A 20,561-nucleotide genomic window follows, 5' to 3' on the forward strand; every position below is an offset into this window, starting at 1 on the left:
GAAACCGTTGCCCCGAGTGAGGAAGCCCAACCTTCACTCGGACCGTGGACAGGATTCGAACCCGTGCGCTTGGAAACCCCTCGGACCCCAAAGGACGCAAGGTTCCACTGTACCACGGCGGCCTCAGATTATATTCAATAAGGACAAAAGTATAATAATAGTAGTTACAAATTGTGTAAGGGAGGAAGTGAAGAAATAGAGAACGGAAGAGGTTAAGTGATATGTTTGAAATATTGCTTACAGAATACTTGTATGAAAGAAGGAAATATGCAAGAAAGTATGTGAGAAGAGAAGGAACCCAAGAAGATTGTTCAGTGAAGATTTATACAAAGATGGGGATGACGGCATGTAACAGGAGGGAAACGAGGAAGGTGAGAACAAAAAAGGGGAGAAGGCATGTTTAAAGTAAATTCTTTCAAAGAGAATTTATGTAAAGAAAAGAATGAAGAGATAAAAAAAAAAAAACTGATTATAGAAGGGGAAGATGTGAGACACAGAGAAGGAAAGAGGTGAGGAGAGAGGGATGATACGAAGGTGGTAAGTGACACGTTAAAAAATAGTGTTTACAGGAAGGACACGCATAAGAAAAGAGAATAAGCAAGAAAACACGTCATTCATAAAAGAAGTGTGCGTGGGAAGAGGGAAGGAGATTTACTGGCATGAGGGAGACACAGTAAGTGCACGAGAAGGTCGGAGGTAAGCAGAGCCATCTCTGTGTGTGGCGGCGCGGGGGTCCAGGCGTCACTCCGCGCATCACTGTGTTGCCTCATGCTGAGTGGTGAAGTGCTCAGTGGAAGCACACCATGAGCCGGGCCTCCCACGCCGCCACGCCACAGCCTCGTAGCGAGGGAAGAGCAGGAGAGAGTAGGGGAGCTGAGTGGACCAGTGAATGAATGACGGGCTGTGGGGAGGGAGGGGCGGTGAGTGGGTGTTGGTGCTTCGATCGCCGAGTACTGCTTCAGTCCCCAGGTGTTCATGCGCTGCTTCATTCAGGCACCTACTCATCCACCCATTCATTCAGTCACTCATTCATTCATAAGCCTCTATGCTATTTTCTACAGTTACTGTTACTGATGCAGCTATGGATGCTGCTCTAACACCGCCAGCTGCTACTCGTCTCTAACACCGTCAGAATAGCCGCACAGCAGTAAGGCTCGCAGGCCGCTGCGTGGCGCCGCAGCAGCTTGCTACACCTGCCGCAGGTGTTCAGAGCACGTGTTGCAGCCACTATTGATTCGGCGCCAACGGTCACGAGCCGCGTCTGGTGAGCAGTCAGTGACTGACGAGGCTGGCGCCACAGCTGCCACACAACCAGGCACACAGGCCACTTATTGGTAGGCTCCTGACACTAACAACACAGCCACAGATATAGACACTCACCTCTTGGTTGCGCTCGGCAGGCGCAACCCTGAGGGCGCGGATGAACCTCTTGTCGTGGTAATCGTCCATCATCAGGATGACGGAGAAGAGTGACTAGACTCCTAAGCCCAGCGAGCAACACGCTCGTTCAGCACGCGAGAACGCACGGCCACCCCATGACGGGGTGCTGAGTGACTAAGAAGCTCAGGCGTGGCGCCACTAGCACAGTAACAGGTCCTGACGGCCAGGCAGAGTGGACAGGGCTGCGGTCAGCCCATAGTTGGAGCCACGACGCCGAGGACACACCTGAAGCACTCACAGCAACACACGTGTAAGTAAACACCGGTAAATCAGTGCCGCCGCGGCCCAGGCGGCTGATGGAGGGCAGGCAGCACGGCACTCACTTGAAGCAGATAGCACTACACACTGAGCGGAAAGGCGCGGGCATGAGGCCGCCAACGGGAGGGAGCCTGGCGCCTTCCTGCTGCGCCACCGCCTCGCTAGATCGTTGTGCACCCCTGGCGGCGGAGCGGATCCAGAATTCCGTCGCACACGCTGTAGGGGAGTGAGTCACTGGTCGCTGGTCCTCCCTGGCGTGCTTCACGGGCTCGCCAGCAGGCCCATGCCGCTGGTGGAGTCAGGCCGTCACGTCGCACGCACCGTGGTGACTAGAAGCAGCAACACCAGCACCTGTCCTCGCCACTGCTGGGGCACCATTCTGCCCTGGCGGATGCTGCTACATGCCTCGCGTCGAGCGTCACGGTGTTAGCGTTTGAGGTGATGCCGCGACCAGCGCGTTCTCACATGGCACCCTCAGGGATACAGGGAGAAGCAGGCTGCCCTTCACTGCCTCGCTGCCAGGGTGAGGCGGTGTTAACCTGGCGCGCGTCAAGCCGAGAACACGTCGGGCAGGTCAGACGGCGAAGATTCTGGACTGCCACAGCTGGATGGGATGCGCCGCGCCGCCACACTCCCGCACCACACGGCGACCCTGTAAAGAGAAACAACGCACTGTACAACACGACACGTCAACACCACCCGCTCTTCGCCCAGACCCGCCTCAGTGTTGACTCACCCGATGCATTATTTATGGATGGTGAGCTACACTCGTTACTGTGAAGGTTTCTTATCATTCCTGAGGGCACGTGTTCGCCGCCACAGGTGTTCCTGACGCTCACACTTGTCCCCACACACTTGACTTTTACTCTGCACCTTAATCCGTTCCCCTTTTCCCACTACACACACACACACACACACACACACACACACACACACACACACACACACACACACACTCCCTGGCCTTGACCTGCACAGCACAGAGTGACCCAAAGAGCAACAGAGACAGCGGCCGCCCTGTCTGACACCCGCCGCTGCTGATGCAAGGTTGTGAGATGGACACCTTAACCTCTCAACCACACCACCTTAAATAAAACCAATCAACAAATCAATAGGTAAATAAATCAACCTCTTCCTCTACTGACACACTCTCCATCTCTACTCCCTCCTGCCCTTCCTCTCTTCCTCCCTCCTCTCTTCCATCTCACACAACCCTGTCTCCCTACCTCCTCCTCTTCACTTCACTTCCTCCACGCCATTACGAGTGGAGCGCCCCTTTAATTCTTAGGAGAGTCAACACACACTCGCCTCTACATGGTATGAATGAGGCTTAATTACACCCATTGTTGCTACTGTTGTTGTTGTTGTTGTTGTTGTTGTTTTGTTATTGTAAGTAAGTGATGAATTGCATATATTGTGTATATTCTTCTTCTTCTTCTTCTTCTTCTTCTTCTTCTTATTATTATTATTATTATTATTATTATCATTACTATCACTATTACTATCATCATCATCATCATCATCATCATCATCATCATCATCATCATCATCATCACCACCACCACTACCACCACCGCTGCTATCTCCTATTTATTTCCTTCTTCCTCTTCGTTTTCCTCCTCTTTCTCTTGCAATATGAAGCACAAAATCAATGAAGCTGTTGATACATGATTGATGAAGCATTAAATGAGCATCAGTGTTCTCTTTCTCCCTCTCCCTCTCTCTCTCTCTCTCTCTCTCTCTCTCTCTCTCTCTCTCTCTCTGACAGTTGTGTTTCGAAAGTCGTTTTTTCTAGTTGAAAACGGAGAGAGAGAGAGAGAGAGAGAGAGAGAGAGAGAGAGAGAGAGAGAGAGAGAGAGAGAGAGAGAGAGAGAGAGAGAGAGAGAGAGAGAGAGAGAGAGAGAGAGAGAGAGAGAGAGAGAGAGAGAGAGAGAGAGAGAGAGAGAGAGAGAGAGAGAGAGAGAGAGAGAGAGAGAGAGAGAGAGAGAGAGAGAGAGAGAGAGAGAGAGAGAGAGAGAGAGAGAGAGAGAGAGAGAGAGAGAGAGAGAGAGAGCAAGGGAAAGGAAGTTGAAAATAATGTAACAATACGATAAGAGATATAGGTAGGGGTGGGAGGATCACCGGTGAGGTAAAGGGAAGATGAGTGAAGAGGAGAAACAATACAAAATACAACACATCTGCGTCCTGCTGGCAAATAAACGTGAATTAATTGGAGAGCATTATTTATTATCATTTATTCAGCAGACTGATTCATTTCACGTCAACAGGAAAGACTATATATAAGATGCGACAGGAAACTACAACAGATGATTAGTTTATGTAAATTTATCAGAAGCCAAAGAAAAAAAAAGTGGATAATTGAGAATAAGAGAAATGAGATCTTGGAAATATAATTAGCATAATGGAATATGGAACACGCTCTCTCTCTCTCTCTCTCCGTGGCACAAAATATTTTTAGTATTAAGATCTATACATACATACATACATACATAGATACATACACACATACACACATACATACATCCCCATTATACTAAGACGCGAGAGACAGTAATGGCACGGTCAGTCTCCTCAAATGACTGGCCATAAAACACACACGCTGTCTGCTTAGTAACGTCTGTTTAACACGTCGCTGCTGTCTCTTCTCTCTCCACGCTGCATTACTCATCCCTGTACTTATTCCCACAATTAATTAAGTTACCACATTAGGGGCCGCCGTGGTACAGTGGAACCATGCGTGCTTTGGGGTTCGAGAGGTCTTCAAGCGCACGGGTTCGAATCCTGTCCACGGTCCGAGTGTAGGTTGGGCTTCCCAGCGGGTGGGCTTCGAGATAGAGGTACCCCAAAAAGCATCCCCTTTAGCCCATAAATTACCGTGAAAAGCCCACACGGTATAAAAAAAAATTACTTATCCTTGTACTCACTCTCACAGTTACTTAGGTTACTATTTACACCTTTACTCGTTTTGTGCTCTCTCCCATAATTATGTAAGTTACTATCTGGATCTTTACTCTTCCTTGTATTCTCTCACACAATTAATTAAGTTGCCACATCACGAAGAGCACTTACTTATTCTCGTACTCACTCCCACAGTTACTTAGGTTACTGTCTACACTCTACACCTTTATTCGTCTCTTTACTCTCTCCCACAATTACGTAAGTTACTATCTGGATCTACTCTTCCCTGTACTATCTCACACAATTAAGTTACCACACCACGCACATCATTATTCACCCATTCACTCTCTCCATCAATTACCCAAGTTACTGTCCACGTGCCACTGTAACCAGCATCCCTCCCATCCTCTGTACCACCACAAGAATTAACACCACACGAACAGGTATATCTTTACCTCTGCAGTCTGCTACTCAAATGAGCCTTTTACCATTATCACATCAAGCTTCCGAGGGCCAAATATTACTTTATTTCAACAGTTACTTAACTCAGGTGTCAGGTGTCGCGGAGCTCACCTGGACGCTCTCACCTGTACTGTACTGAGCTGATTTCCTCTCTCGCCCACCTGTTTGCTTCGCCCTGCATTTGTTTCACGTCACCCTTGTCTCTTTCGCTCCCATGCTTTGATTTGTCGCTTCCTCTTGCTGTGTGTGTGTATTTATCTGTGTCTGTCTCTTTCTCAGTCAGTTTGTTTGTCTGTCTGTTTCTGTTCTCCCTCTTCCTCAGTTTGTCTTTGTGTGTGTGTGTGTGTGTGTGTGTGTGTGTGTGTGTGTGTGTGTGTGTGTGTGTGTGTGTGTGTGTGTGTGTGTGTGTGTGTGTGTCTCCCTCTTTTTTTACATATATACTTATGTTTGTTTTTCTGTGTTTATCTCTTTCATTTGTACACATTTCTGTTTTCTTGTCATTCTCTATTTTTCTCTCTTTCTGTCTGTTCTGATTATTCTTCTGTTATCTCTCTCTCTCTCTCTCTCTCTCTCTCTCTCTCTCTCTCTCTCTCTCACCGGAAGAGCATCAAGCAAGCCAGTCACCCTGAAAAAAGCGAGGAACCACAAAAACCTGCAGCTCGGGAACTGATTACCGGTAGAGGCGCAAAAAGTAATATTTGTATCCTGCTCTGCTCCATAGTGACGCGCTGGTTGGCTGGACTGTGCTGGTGGTGGTGGTGGTAGTGGTGGTGGTGGTGGTGGTGGTGGGATTAGTACTTGTAATATATTGGTAGTATTAATGTTTTGACTCCCTACCTACCAATCACTCTAAAACACCATTACTTATACTACAGCTACGTCTTATCGCCTCTTCAGTACCAAGACGCGGTATCATATTCAATCCGCTTACTATTTGGTGATTTTATAGAGCTTCAGAAACTCATTAATCTTTTGACCTTTATAAATCCTTTCTAATGTCGATAAAATGGTCTAATCACACACATATAAAGGTAAAAATGTATTCCAATGTTAAGGAGGTTAAACTAGGTAGAAATTGTAACATGTATCCCTTTTCATAGCTATCTTGCTTGTAGTTGATTGTAAAGACCACGCACTGTTTCTGGCGAGGCGAATGGGGAGTTTTCAGAGTTAATCCAACAGATGTCATCGCTGCTACATGTCCTTTACTGACATGAGCTAAATTATTGTTGTATTGAATCCTAGGCGCATACAGACGCACATAACATTGATTATTGTGATAGTGTTTACATTCTGTATCGACGATTAAATATCTTGTATGGATAATTTTGGTAGAAGTTAGTCAAAACATAAATATTTTTTTGTGATTATCTTGTAATACTGCTATGAATATCTTAAATACGGCATACTATAAGTCTAAAATCTATTGATTTGGACATTGAAGAAAGTAAAAACTTTGACTGTACTGTATAGTATATTATGTGACCTAACATACTTAGTAACATCATGATATATGGATTTAGTTATTTTCATAGGAATTTTAGCATCGCTTTCATCAAGGTCAAGAAGCGGCAAAACAATCAAGTAAAGAATAAGCATATCACTGGGCAGCTGTAGAGTGAGGAGAGAGAAATATGTGAAGCTTTCCTCCTCCTCATGGCATAGTGGCATGGACATTACAGCAAGAATGAACTATTTGTCCAACAATGTGTTTGTTAAGTTAAACAGGTGGGCAGCCCAGGTTGGGTTAGACAAGACTCTCGCCAGAATACTCAAGTTGCCTATTCCAAATTAGAATTGTTGTTTCCATTAAAAGTAAGTTGATCTGCGTGGTCTGGACTTTTAAGTGACACAGACATGTTGTTTTCATGTTTACTGTCAATTAGATTAATACATTTCCGATTAAGGGTGTAGTCTTTTGGAAATGTGGAGACAACCAAATAAGCCTCAATGCCAATTCACGAGAAAATCAACTTATATACATTTGAATAGGAATTATGTGAAAAATATATAATATCGACTTATTGCATCTCTTTGTTTATAGAATGACACAGCAGGTATGTTCAATATTACCCCTGTGAGAGTAAAGGAGACAGGTATTGTGCTGCCACCTGGAGACAACCACTAGTTCTGAAAATTCCCATTGTTGCGTGTCGCAGTGAAAGTGATGGTGATGGTGACGGTGGTGATGGTGATGGTGGTGACAGTGATGGTGGGTGTGGTAGAGGTGATAATGGGGAGTGGTTATGGAGGAGGTGGTAATGATTTTTTTGTGGTGTTGTGGTGGTAGTAGTGTTTGTAAGCATTGGTGGTTGTGGTGGTGATGGTGGTGGTGGTGGTTCAACTCTCAATCAGCATCAATACTTCTTTTTCCCATCCTCAAGTTTCCCTTTCCTTGACGTTACATATTCAAGCACTTCTTTTTTATTTCAGTTATTCAAAAATACTACTTATATATTTTTTTTTTCATTTTTTTACGTGTATTCGCTGGCAACTAGATCTCTCCTTGCCTTTCATGTTAGTTACGATCCTTCCTTCAATTTATTCAACCTGTCTCAAAGTTGTAAAAGATCAAACGTAATTTATGTATATATTTCTTTTCAGTTTTCTTCTTTTTATTTTTTTATGTTTGTTTTCGATTACTAAATTTCATCCCTCGTCTTGTTGATACATTTTCTTTTCTTTCATTTTCATTTTTTTTTTCATACTGATTGTCATCTCTCATCCTACCGTCGTATATTTCCTTTCTCTCCTCTCTCTTTTCTCTTCTTCTTCTTCTCTCTCTCTCTCTCTCTCTTTTAATTTATCATGTCAAGGAGTCTGGCCAAGGATACAAAAATGAGAGAGAGAGAGAGAGAGAGAGAGAGAGAGAGAGAGAGAGAGAGAGAGAGAGAGAGAGAATAATAATAATACATAAAAAGCTAAAAACTGAAGAGCAAGAGATTCCACAAATACTTGGTGAGGGAACCACAGGAAAACACGCCCGAACACAACCGCCATGATCTAACGCTGGAATTTACACCTTTTATACACCAGCCGGGTATACCACCGAGAATTATTTAACATTCCTCTCACTACCACCACGCCTCGTCATTCCTTCCTTCACACACACACGCCAGAACAGAACAGCACATCATTCTACTAATATATCACGGTGTATTTGTCAACATTCTTATTATTATCCCCTCCCGTTCTTCTCTCATATTTGAACACATCATTCTGGTATATCACATCATCATTTAACATTCTTCCTATCATTACCACTCCTAGGTCATCCTCAGTTAGTTAGGTAACCACATATACACCAGGATGCAACCATAACATTATCTTGCATTACCTTCACTCGTATCAAAATACATGACATAATTTCACATCATTCTGGTTTATCACATTATCATTTTACAGTCTATCTATCATTACCACTCCTCGTTCGTTCTTAGCCGACGTTAGGTAACCACACAAACACACCATGACTCAACCATACGATTATCCTCTAACGCCCGTAATTTACACAATCAATGTACATGTTCACGTGTTTTTATGAAGCTTTTTTATGTATAACTAATCCTTATCCTGCCTTGGTGTGCGTCAGACGAGCTCACAAACACGTCAGGACACAGCTTCCATTAACTGGCGACGCCCTGGGCACCGTTAGGAAAGTTAATGTCAGTGAGGGAGGCAGTGGTGGTGGTGCCGGGAGCGGAGATGGATTCAGGCGGTGTTTCTGTCAGCTGGTAACACTCGTGGTGAGAAGTCTGGTTATATAAACAGGGTAGAGTCCAAAGCTTTTCATCTCATCGACTCCTTTTCTGTAGCAGACTGCCTTCATTTATTCTCTCTTTGTTGCTCTGTTGTATTTCTCCTCCCTGTTGTTATTTATTGTCTTGGTTATTGTTGTACCTATTGTTGTTTGTCGTTATTGCCATTATTCCTTGTACAATATTTACTTATTCATCGACTCCTCTCTAGCTGACTGTTTTCACTTCATCTCCTACCGCTTATTAAATATTGTATCTCTTACTGTCTTCTGTTATGTCTGTGGTTATTCTTCTGATATTGCTGATTACATATCTCTATTTCCTTACTCTCCTTTTACTTATGCAAGAAGTAGTCGGTAACTTAACTCTTTCAACTCATTCACTGGCAAACTGATAAACTCTCTTCCTGTTTCAGTTTTTTCTTTCCTTCCTCTTACGAGTTTACCTTTCAGACACACCAAAAACTAAAGTGACAAAGTCTTTCGTTTATTTCTGATTCAATATCCTTTAGAGTGAATGGACTTTGTTTTGGTTTTTGGTTGAGTCTCCATGACAAGTAAAAATGATAATAATACTCCACTCACTCCCACCGTGTTAAGAGTGTTCCCTCATAAAATTCTCTTATCTGCTACAAAACCTACGAAATGTCCAGCTTTACAAGACTAACGGGCCACAAGACACAGGGAAGACATAAAAACCCCTGACCTCCTAAGAGCCTAGCAAATGCTCACTTTGTATGGAGACAGACAGCGGATCAGCGAACACAAGACACAACAAGACATAAAACAGTGAAAGTGAGGGGACAGGTTAGCTACTTTAGTACCTAGAAAGTTCGTATCCAGAAACGATTCGCTCTCTCACCACGACTATTTTCAAACAACACAGAGATGACTAGCCCGATTCTAATGTGTGCTTTTCCTGTCAGTAATGTAAACATCTCCTTAATCTGCCACTACAATCATAAAGACACTCTTAAAAGCACTCTAAATTGAACTACAACCTTATGAAAGTGAAGAACGTTCCTCCTGTTTATAATGTAGAAACATGTTAATACAATTTCAAAGCCCACAGCAATGAAGAATTTTATCAATCTGTCACTAGAATAAAAAAAATCGCCCTTAAAAGAACAGTAAAACTTGAAGTAAAACCTCTTGAAAATAGTAGAGGTGTAGGGAAGAAATGTTTCAAATAGGATCTTCACATGTGGCCAAGCTCTACACACTACACAGCTCCCCTTCCACCCACCCTCACCAGCACCCACGCCATCGCCTCATTGCCATTCACCGAGCGGCGACTCTAGCGACCTGTACTGACCCTGGAGGTACTGGGAAAAGAGAACCCAGGTGAGTCTGAGCCCAGGTGAATCTGAGTCTGCCATGGCCTGCAGGTGCATCTCACTCCCTCTTGTCTCGTTTGGGTGATGTTCGGATTTTGGAACTAAATTGGACAGGTTTGGGAATTTTGTTAGCATGATTCACTATTTGGGAGAGATCTTTTGGCGATTTTCTTTTTTTTCACTTTGCTTTGCCAGATGTTTTAATGTGTGTGTGTGTGTGTGTGTGTGTGTGTGTGTGTGTGTGTGTGTGTGTGTGTGTGTGTGTGTGTGTGTGTGTGTGTGTGTGTGTGTTGTGTGCATGCGTGCAGAGAGAGAGAGAGAGAGAGAGAGAGAGAGAGAGAGAGAGAGAGAGAGAGAGAGAGAGAGAGAGAGAGAGAGAGAGAGAGAGAGAGAGAGAGAGAGAGAGAGAGAGAGAGAGAGAGAGAGAGAGAGAGAGAGAATAAGAGAGAGAGTCTTGTTAATCTATCACTACAACAACAAAAAAAAAAAAAAAGAAAACCCTTAAAAAACCGTGTAAACTCATGTGGAACCTTTGAAGTAAGTGGAGATGCGGCGTGGAAGTGTTTTAGAATATGGTCCTTAAACACGACTCTCTGTCACCTGTTCCCTCGGGGCTGAAGGTGGTGTGTCTTAACCTTTCCACCCTCAACACTCCTGCTCTTGACTCCCAGGCACCCCAGCTCCCCTTCAAGTGATATCAGGGGTTGGCTTCACCTTTAACCTGCCTGCCTGCCTACACAAACCTACATTCCATACACCACTGCGCTATTAGGTAACTGATGAGGTATAGTTAAGGGTGTTTGCGTAATTTACTTTGCATGTAAACAACTGTGGTAATATTTTGTGTGTGTGTGTGTGTGTGTGTGTGTGTGTGTGTGTGTGTGTGTGTGTGTGTGTGTGTGTGTGTGTGTGTGTGTGTGTGTGTGTGTGTGTGTTTGTGTGGTGTGTTTTGATGTATGGTGTAGTTTATTCTCTCTCTGTGGCGTCTTATTTTGTATTCGTGCTATATTTTACTCTAATGTTTTTCTTTTTTTTTAGATGTTCACATTGAGTGTAAAAGTAGTAGTAGTAGTAGAAGTAGAAGTAGTAGTAGTAGTAGTAGTAGTAGTAGTAGTAGTAGTAGTAGTAGTAGTAGTAGTAGTAGTAGTAGAAGTAGTAGTAGTAGTAGTAGTAGTAGTAGTAGTAGTAGAAGTAGTAGGTAAAAAGCAATCACATACGACAATACCTGCACTACCACAATTCTGAAGCGCCCCTTGACGAGTCGCCGAGGAGTCCTGACATCACTCCATTACACTCAGCAGACACTCCCACCGAGGCCTCACAGCGATTTCATCACCTACCGGGAGTGCTAACGCCTTCTGGCAAACACTGACGGTGCTGCACGGGGAGGCACACGAATGCTGGACTGTGCTGTAATGTTACCTGAATTGTAAATGTTGTGTACTGTGGGTGTGTTGCATGATGATGTACATTGACCTTTTTGTGTTGTTCTCAGGTGTTTGGAGAGTTATGTGTATCTTATATAGGTAGTGGTCTTTATATACCTAACTATTCTATTCTGTTTTATTTTCTGATGTATCCAAGGGAAATAAAAAATAGGGAAAAAAGGTATCAATCCCATTACGTAGAAAAGCATTCTTATATGAGACCAATTATTATACTGCGAAGTTTCGTGAAATCTCTCTCTTGAAGGCGTTTTAAATCACAGGCAGGAAAAAATACAGAAGCAGGCAGCGAATTCTGAAGTTTACAGTGTGTGTGTTGTATGTTGTGGGGTATAATCTGTGTGGTGTAGTGTGTGTTATGTTGCATGATTTGTGTGTCGTGTGTAACGTACGTGTGTTGTGTACAGCATGAAATATCTATTGTACCAACTGTCATATTGTTTGCTTTGTACTGTAAGTGATTATGTGTACTTATTAGTGTACTGTATAATGCATTCCAGTTGGCTGTGTGTTGGCAGTCCAGCGTACCTTACATACTGATCAGTGCTGGCGTGTGCTCAACCTCTCTCCTCTTTGCTGAGTTTCGCACCCACCGCTTCTTTCCTCAGTAACCGTCAGGTGCATTAACCTTCAAAACACTCGCTCCTTTACGCCTTCCTCAGTCATTCCCATTACGAAAAAGTCTTTCACTGCAACCATAAACCTTCTCCCTGGTGTTTCTTTCTTTCTCCGGGTAGATCCATCACCAGCATCTCCTTGACGCGCCCACACCACAGCAGCTTTGCTTTTGTCTCTAACCTGTACAGTGTACACGTGTTACGCCTCTGATGTGTTCCTTCCTGAGTGTTCAGCCTCGTCACTTCTGAGAAACTCGCTGCCCCGGAAGTCCAGCCACACAAACGCACGAGGACGTTATGAATGCAGTCACCAGAATCTAACGATGCCAAGCCCTAGAACCCAGCTGGCCCTCAACCTCAACAAAGCAGTCTTGTCACATGACACTTGAGAAGCTAACACTGATGACTTCACTAGACGCAATACATGACTTTGAGAGAAGCAGAGACCTTATCATCTAATCTGAGCCTAAACAAGAGGGAATAAAGGTCAGACTGGAAGGGTCAAGGTGGAATACCGCTAATGCATTACAATGATATACTGTCTGGGGCGAGGCGGTGTATGATGGATGGTTCTGCTTCTAATGCTTTTCAACTAAGCCTCTGATATATTGTACTGTATTCATATGCTGAGAGACGCGACTTGCCTGTGATTAATGCTATGCTTGGGACACATTGACAAACGCATATACATACAAACAGCTCCCCCGCCATCTCTCTCTCTCTCTCTCTCTCTCTCTCTCTCTCTCTCTCTGCTGCTGCCAATTTAGAGACTTTCTGGCAAATCTGGCCGTTATGTGTAAATGCAATACGGATTAAAAGCGTGTGGCGGATACTGATACAATAATTAACGCATATACGATAACATAAATGATAACGCGTAGTATTAATTAAAGAAGATACAGCATGCTGAGAGAGAGAGAGAGAGAGAGAGAGAGAGAGAGAGAGAGAGAGAGAGAGAGAGAGAGAGAGAGAGAGAGAGAGAGAGAGAGAGAGAGAGAGAGAGAGAGAGAGAAATAAAATAAAGTGAACAAAATAAAAATAAAGCATGATTAGGCAGAAACACACACACACACACACACACACACACACACACACACACACACACACACACACACACACACTTTCCCCTGCGCCATGTCACCCGCTGATCCGCCTCGCCTGAACACCGCTAAGTTGACAAAAACACATCGGTAAGCCACGCGTCGCTCCGGGATTAGTGAGGGGAGCCCACTGCACCGAGAAGACTTGGGCTGGGTTGGCGTGGCTTGGCGTGGCTTGGCGTAGCTTGGTGTGGGGTTGGCGTGGCTTTCCTAGACATTTTTTCCTCTAGGCACGGTGTGTGTGTGTGTGTGTGTGTGTGTGTGTGTGTGTGTGTGTGTGTGTGTGTGTGTGTGTGCGTCAGTCTCTCCAGCATTCTCCAAAGTTGTGATCTGGCTGCGGAATTTCCTACAAGTATTGGCAGAAGTAATTGTTTGTTTTGGCTCAGCTTTCTATCCAAACTCGGCATCTTTCAAGGAGGAATGCTGAGAGACCGAGACTGGTGGGCTGGCAGGGAATGGACAAACACAGAAGATACAAGATAAGTGATGGGAGAAATTGCAAAGCGTTTGAAGAGGCTGTGACAGACTAAGAGGAAGAACTTGAAAAGGGCTTGAAGGAGAGAGTCTAGAAGGAGCTGGAAAGGTATACGAAAGGGGCTGGAAAAGATAATAAGCGTTTAGAAGTTTCTGGAAGGAACTGCAATTAACTTAAAGGGACTGGGATGAGCTGGAGGAAACTAGAAACTCGAAGAAGTATAGGAAAACCTCAGAAGTGCTGTAAAAGAATGAAGAGGCTGGAAGGGGGCTGGATACGACTGGTATATGCTGGCAGGGGATGAAATAAGTTGGAAGATACTGGAAAGGAACTTGAAAGAGGAAGTGGATGAGGCAAAGACGGGCTGAGTGACTGGATAAATGGGAAAGCAAAGATGGCTGAGAGAGACTAAAAAGAGAGAGAGAGCCAAAAGGAGTCTAGAATGTGCTGTATAGAACTAGAATGCATTGAGAGAACGTATTAGGGATTAAATATTACATACAAATAACTGAATGCGACTAGAACGTATATTTAGGGATTTAGGGCAAGCTGGATCGCAAATTTAGTCCCGTGCTTGGAGGGAAGGGAGACATACACGGGTGATAGGTTAGCGCAGGTCAGCCACAACCTTCTCAAACCGATTGGTGGCTAAAAATAAGGCCGTCACTCTGCATACGAGACAATCATACGAGACGGACCTTGTGTCTGTTCTGCCGTTCTCTCACCTCCTCCCCTGCCTTTCTGCACCAGCTTCTGAAACACTTCTGCGTCGCATTTCCTCCACATTTCAAAGGGTCTTGTTAAAGTTGAATGTATTTCTAAGGATGTTTTCATGGTTCTAGTGACATATTAACAAGATTTCTACATTATTAACAGGTAAAACAGAAATCCAGCTGGTCATCTTTGTGGCCTTTGAAAATAGTCGTGGTGAGGGAATAATGCGTTTCTGAATACGGTTGACCTATCTACAACAACAACAACAACATAAACAACAACATAGACAACAACAACAACTACTACTACTACAACTATTCCTACCACTACTACTACTACTACTACTACTACAACTATTCCTATTACAACTACTTTTCTCTCCTATATATTTACGCCTCTCTTGTTTTATCTTACCTTATTATTTTATTTATTTTTTTGCTCATCCGGACACCATCCTTAGCATCCTGACTCTTCTCTTTCTCCTTTTCCTCTTTAACAATCCATCATCATCTCCTCCTCTTCCTCCTCCTCCTCCTCCTCCTCCTCCTCCTCCTCCTCCTCCACTATCCCATGCATTCACACTTTCTGCTCTCTTTTCATTCCAAACACAACCTTCCCCACACTCTTCTCTCTTCCTCCTCTCTTTCCTCTTCTTCCTCCTCTTCCACTTAAATCCGGCTTAGCTAACCTCAATCCTACCTTTCCTCTCTACTCCACTTTCCCCTCTCTCTAATCCTCCTCCTCCTCCTCCTCCTCCTCCTCTCCTCCTCCTCCTCCTCCTTTTTCCAACACACTGTCTCGATTCCCCAGCGTTTCTTCTTTTTCTCCTCCATTTATTTCTCTTTCTTTGTTTTCGTTTCTTTTTAATCTCACTTTTTTCATATGTTTCCTTTCATACTTTCCTTTTTGGCTTCCTTCCTACAAATTACTTTCCTTTGTTTATTTTCTCTCTCTCTCTCTCTCTCTCTCTCTCTCTCTCTCTCTCTCTCTCTGAACGAGGCGTAACACTAAGCATTTCCTGTTCTTCCTCTTTTTCTTCGCCTTCTTCCTTCTCTCTCCTTCCTTCCTCCTCCTCCTCCTCCTCCTCCTCCTCCTCTTCCTCTTCATCCTCTTGTTGTTATCCCTACTCAAATCGCTCATTTAATCTATGGAATGTCCTGCAAGTTATCCTCTCTCTCTCTCTCTCTCTCTCTCTCTCTCTCTCTCTCTCTCTCTCTCTCTCTCTCCCTGCCACCCACATACCTCCCGCCCGTTACTAAGACCCCCTGACCCACACCTGACCCACACCTCTACACCTCCCACCAAGACCTGTCCCTCGCAACACAGGTGAAGGGTATTCTAATTACTGGGATACACAAGCCTACCTGTATTCTCTCTTGGCATGTTTGCACAGAGAGAGAGAGAGAGAGAGAGAGAGAGAGAGAGAGAGAGAGAGAGAGAGAGAGAGAGAGAGAGAGAGAGAGAGAGAGAGAGAGAGAGAGAGAGAGAGAGAGAGAGAGAGAGAGAGAGAGAGAGAGAGAGAGAGAGAGAGAGAGAGAGACAACAGAAACAATAAGATAACAATAACAACAACAATGACAATACTAAAAATAATAACAGTAATAATAATAATGACCATAATAATAATGATAACAATAATAATAATAATAATAATAATAATAATAATAATAATAATAATGATAATAATGATGATAATAACATAAATAAATTCCTACGAAAAAACCTTCTAAAAAGTCTCAATAATGAACGAATAAGTGAATATTATAGTAATAATAATAAAAAAAAACTTGATATATAAATTAACAAAGAAAAAACTCGTTCGGTAAAAAACTAGTCAAACGTTCTAAAACTCTTCGTTAAGAAAAAATTAAAAGCACGTGTAAAACACACACACACGCACACGAACGCACGCACGCACGCACACACACACACACACACACACACACACACACACACACACACACACACACACACACACACACACACACACACACACACACACACACACACACACACACATTACTAAGCAATATTTGAACTAGTCTTACCTATGGAATAAGAATTTCCGGCTTTTTTTTTTCTTCTTGTCCTTCCCCTCCTCCTTCTTTTTCTCCTCCTCCTCCTCCTCCTCCTCCTCCTCCTCCTCCTCCTCCTCCTCCTCCTCCTCCTCCTCCTCGCCTTACTCATCCTTGTCCTCCTCCTCCTCCTCCTCCTCACCTTACTCATCCTTGTCCTCCTCCTCCTTTTCCTGTATTTCAACCCTTTCCTAGCCAACCAGAACCTTTCTTTATATACTTTAACTCACACACACGCACACACACACACACACACTCTCTCTCTCTCTCTCTCTCTCTCTCTCTCTCTCTCTCTCTCTCTCTCTCTCCACACATATAACTTAAGCCACATAACTTAATCTCCTTGAAAACATTACTACCCTCCTCCTCCTCCTCCTCCTCCTCCTCCTCTCCCTCTCCTCCTCCTCCTCCTCTCCCTCTCCTCCTCTCCTCCTCCTCCCACGGCTGGTCGGCGCGCCATAATATTTCTTCCTGATTAACGGTGACACACAAACCGGCGGTGTTTTATGGGCGATGTGAACCGGACTCGCTTAACTGCAGCTCCTCCAGGCGTGTTGGAACTGCTTGCCTCCACACACTGTTTCTTCTTTGCTTTCCTTGCCTTTCTTTTCTTAGCTGTGTTTCTTTCCATTTTTTTGCAATACTTCTCTTTAGTTTTTTTTTCTTTTTTCCATTCCCTGTTGGTTTATTTATTTTTTGTTTTTTTCTCTTATACTTTTTCTTTTTTTTTTGTATATACATTTTTCCTACTTTACCTTTTGCCTCTCCTTTTTCTTCTTATATACTCATTATTTTCATTTTACCTATTCATTCTTAGTTTTAATTTCATTCTTTTCATTTATTTATCTAGTTACTTATTTACGCATCTATTTTCATCATTATTTTTTGTATTTCGGTATCCATAAGTGTGTTTCCATAATACCCCTTCAAAGCGTCAACACAGCAGCACAATTCTATAAGTAAAACCTGCTCTCCTTAATACATTCCTTTCCTGTCTCGCTTCCTTCACCACCCGAGCAGTGAGTCACGCCATAAAGGGACACCACTTACTTGAACCTTCCACGGGACCTTAGAGCATATAAGAAAGAACAGGTAAGATGACAGACAGGTTAATGAAGTGAGGAGTGACGTGCACACCTGGTCTCCTCTTTTTGTTTCCCAGAGATGTTGATTATGCCAGTCTGAAAATTTATTATAATGTTTTTTTCGTGGTCTAATATCGTCATGGTTTTAGAGTGAAGATGAGACGATTATGATAAAGTCTCTTAAACTAGACAGAGCGAGAGAGAGAGAGAGAGAGAGAGAGAGAGAGAGAGAGAGAGAGAGAGAGAGAGAGAGAGAGAGAGAGAGAGAGAGAGAGAGAGAGAGAGAGAGAGAGAGAGAGAGAGAGAGAGAGAGAGAAAATAAAATAAAATAAACTATAAACTAAATAAATAAACAACTTGAACATACAACTTGAATAAATAAACATGAAGACATCTGATATAGAACTTGACGACGAGAGAGAGAGAGAGAGAGAGAGAGAGAGAGAGAGAGAGAGAGAGAGAGAGAGAGAGAGAGAGAATACAGGGCTAGACCGAGTATGCATCTATGTTTACTCGTGTCAGCGTGTGGTAGCGGTGCAGAGTGAATGAGAAGGATGAATGTTGAATGGTACAAGGCTGCGGGTCACCAGGCAGGCCACCATGGGACACCACCACCCTCACAGCACCAGCAGGAGGGAAGGCTGGAAGGGGCAGGCATGGTAAGGTAATATAACACTGCCTTGCCTTTCTTCTCTGCAATGCCTCTATTCAGAAACGCTTTGCTCTTCCACCAAGACTGCTTTCAAAGGCCACAGATATGATTAGCCTGGCTCTCAACACTGTTTCTCCTGTTTATAATGTAGAAGTCTTGTTTTTTCGCTATAATGCTAAAATTATCCTTAAAATCCCGTGTCACTTCAACTAGAGCCTTCTGGAAGTAGTGGAGGTGCGATGCTGTTTGAGAATATGGTCCTATTAATTAAAGATCTGTGGTTGAAACGTCTTGCTCTCTCATCAAGAACGTTATTAAAGAGAGCAGTGACGTTTAATTGCATTTTCAAGTCTGCTGTATATTTTGTTTTTATCTTTTCGTGTTGGTAATAAAAAATTCATGTTAGAGCATCATAAAGCAGCATTGAGATTGATGTTTTTTTATGGCTCTACATCAGTTAGAGTGGCGAATATCATTTAACCCCTTGAGTACCATGTCGCGTTTTCATATTCACTCTGCTTACTATCTGGTGGTTTTATACAGCTTCAGAAACTTATGTTGAGGATTAGAATGGTGAAGACTGTAGCCATTAATCTTCTGACATCCGTAAAACCTTCCTAATGCCAATAAAATGATCTAATCGTACACAAATCTCAAGGTAATAATGGGTCCCGGTACTGAAGGAGTTAAAAAGGCATCCGATAGAGGTCTTCAAGTGGTATAAGGGAAGTAATAAGGACGATAGAAACAACATTTATAGAATCGGTAAATAGGATAAGACAAGAAATAAGGGGTTCAAGAGAGAGAGAGAGAGAGAGAGAGAGAGAGAGAGAGAGAGAGAGAGAGAGAGAGAGAGAGAGAGAGAGAGAGAGAGAGAGAGAGAGAGAGAGAGAGAGAGAGAGAGAGAGAGAGAGAGAGAGAGAGAGAGAGAGAGAGAGAGAGAGAGAGAGAGAGAGAGAGAGAGAGAGAGAGAGAGAGAGAGAGAGAGAGAGAGAGAGAGAGAGAGAGAGAGAGAGAGAGAGAGAGAGAGAGAGAGAGAGAGAGAGAGAGAGAGAGAGAGAGAGAGAGAAACACACAGCTGATGCCTTATCCTTCATTCTCCTCAACCTCATTTCCCTTATACTCGTACTTATCTAATCTTTTCTTATCCTCATCCTTTTCCTTTGCATAATATTCTGCTCTCTTTTATCCCCTTTCCTCTTCCATAATCACCTTTTTCCTATTCTGCATCCTTGCCTTATAATCTTGTCTCCCTTTCACATTTCCTCTTTTAATTTCCTCGTGTCCATTCAGCCCAGTCTTCTAACCTGTCCTCCCACGCGCAGTTCGTCAGCAGTGGAGCAGCAGACAAGATTAGTTTAACCTTACACGTCTCATTAGTATCGTCTCCTCTTATGTAATTTAAACCTTCAGTACTGGGACACATTTTTACCTTGACATTTGTGTACAATTAGACCATTTTATTGACATTAGCAAGGGTCTATGGAGGTCAGAAGATTAATGGCCACAGTCTTCACTATTTCAATCCCTACATGAGTTTCTGAAGCTGAAGAAAATCACCAAGTACTAAGAAGAGTGAATATGGAAACGCGTCATGGTACTGAAGGGGTTAAATATGAGTGTCTTTGGTATAGTTTATTTGTATGTAATTACTAAACACTACATACCGCCATTTCTCTCTCTCTCTCTCTCTCTCTCTCTCTCTCTCTCTCTCTCTCTCTCTCTCTCTCTCTCTCTCTCTCAGACAGCACCTGCATCACCATGACCTGAAAAAAATTGGTACTACTGACACATCACTTTCTCATTCTAAAGCTTCTTCTTCTCTCTCTCTCTCTCTCTCTCTCTCTCTCTCTCTCTCTCTCTCTCTCTCTCTCTCTCTCTCTCTCTCTCTCTACGAACTGTTAAGACTGGTACAGTTTTTTTTTTTACTTTTCTCTCTCTTCTGTTGTGTATTTTTGTCCGTGCTTGATTGAGAGAGAGAGAGAGAGAGAGAGAGAGAGAGAGAGAGAGAGAGAGAGAGAGAGAGAGAGAGATTGGCATTGTGTCCTCACCGCCTGTCTTTCCTCTCTCTCTCTCTCTTTCTTTCTTTTGCTTTCCTCCCACGTTAGACTTAGCATTGACACACTTGCGGCCCACTTCTCTCTCTCTCTCTCTCTCTCTCTCTCTCTCTCTCTCTCATTTAATACTTTTCCTGTCAACTTTCATTCTTGCTTCCCCAGTTTGTCTATTTTCCTTTCCACTCGATT

At 43.4% G+C, this 20,561-nt stretch overlaps 1 protein-coding gene across 1 annotated transcript in view; it reads right to left on the reverse strand.

The window, feature by feature from the left end:
- LOC123499253 (rap guanine nucleotide exchange factor 6-like) overlaps positions 1 to 20,561 on the reverse strand; it is a 253,746-nt gene that overhangs the window by 39,224 nt on the left and 193,961 nt on the right. Inside the window, exon 2 of the mRNA XM_045247046.1 lies at positions 1,381 to 2,350. Coding sequence (XP_045102981.1) covers positions 1,381 to 1,452 — 72 coding nt within the window. The 5' untranslated portion in view covers positions 1,453 to 2,350. The remainder of the gene's footprint in view (positions 1 to 1,380; positions 2,351 to 20,561) is intronic.

Source organism: Portunus trituberculatus, chromosome 49 (assembly GCF_017591435.1).
Source record: "Portunus trituberculatus isolate SZX2019 chromosome 49, ASM1759143v1, whole genome shotgun sequence".
In the NCBI taxonomy this organism is placed as follows: Eukaryota; Metazoa; Arthropoda; class Malacostraca; order Decapoda; family Portunidae; genus Portunus; species Portunus trituberculatus.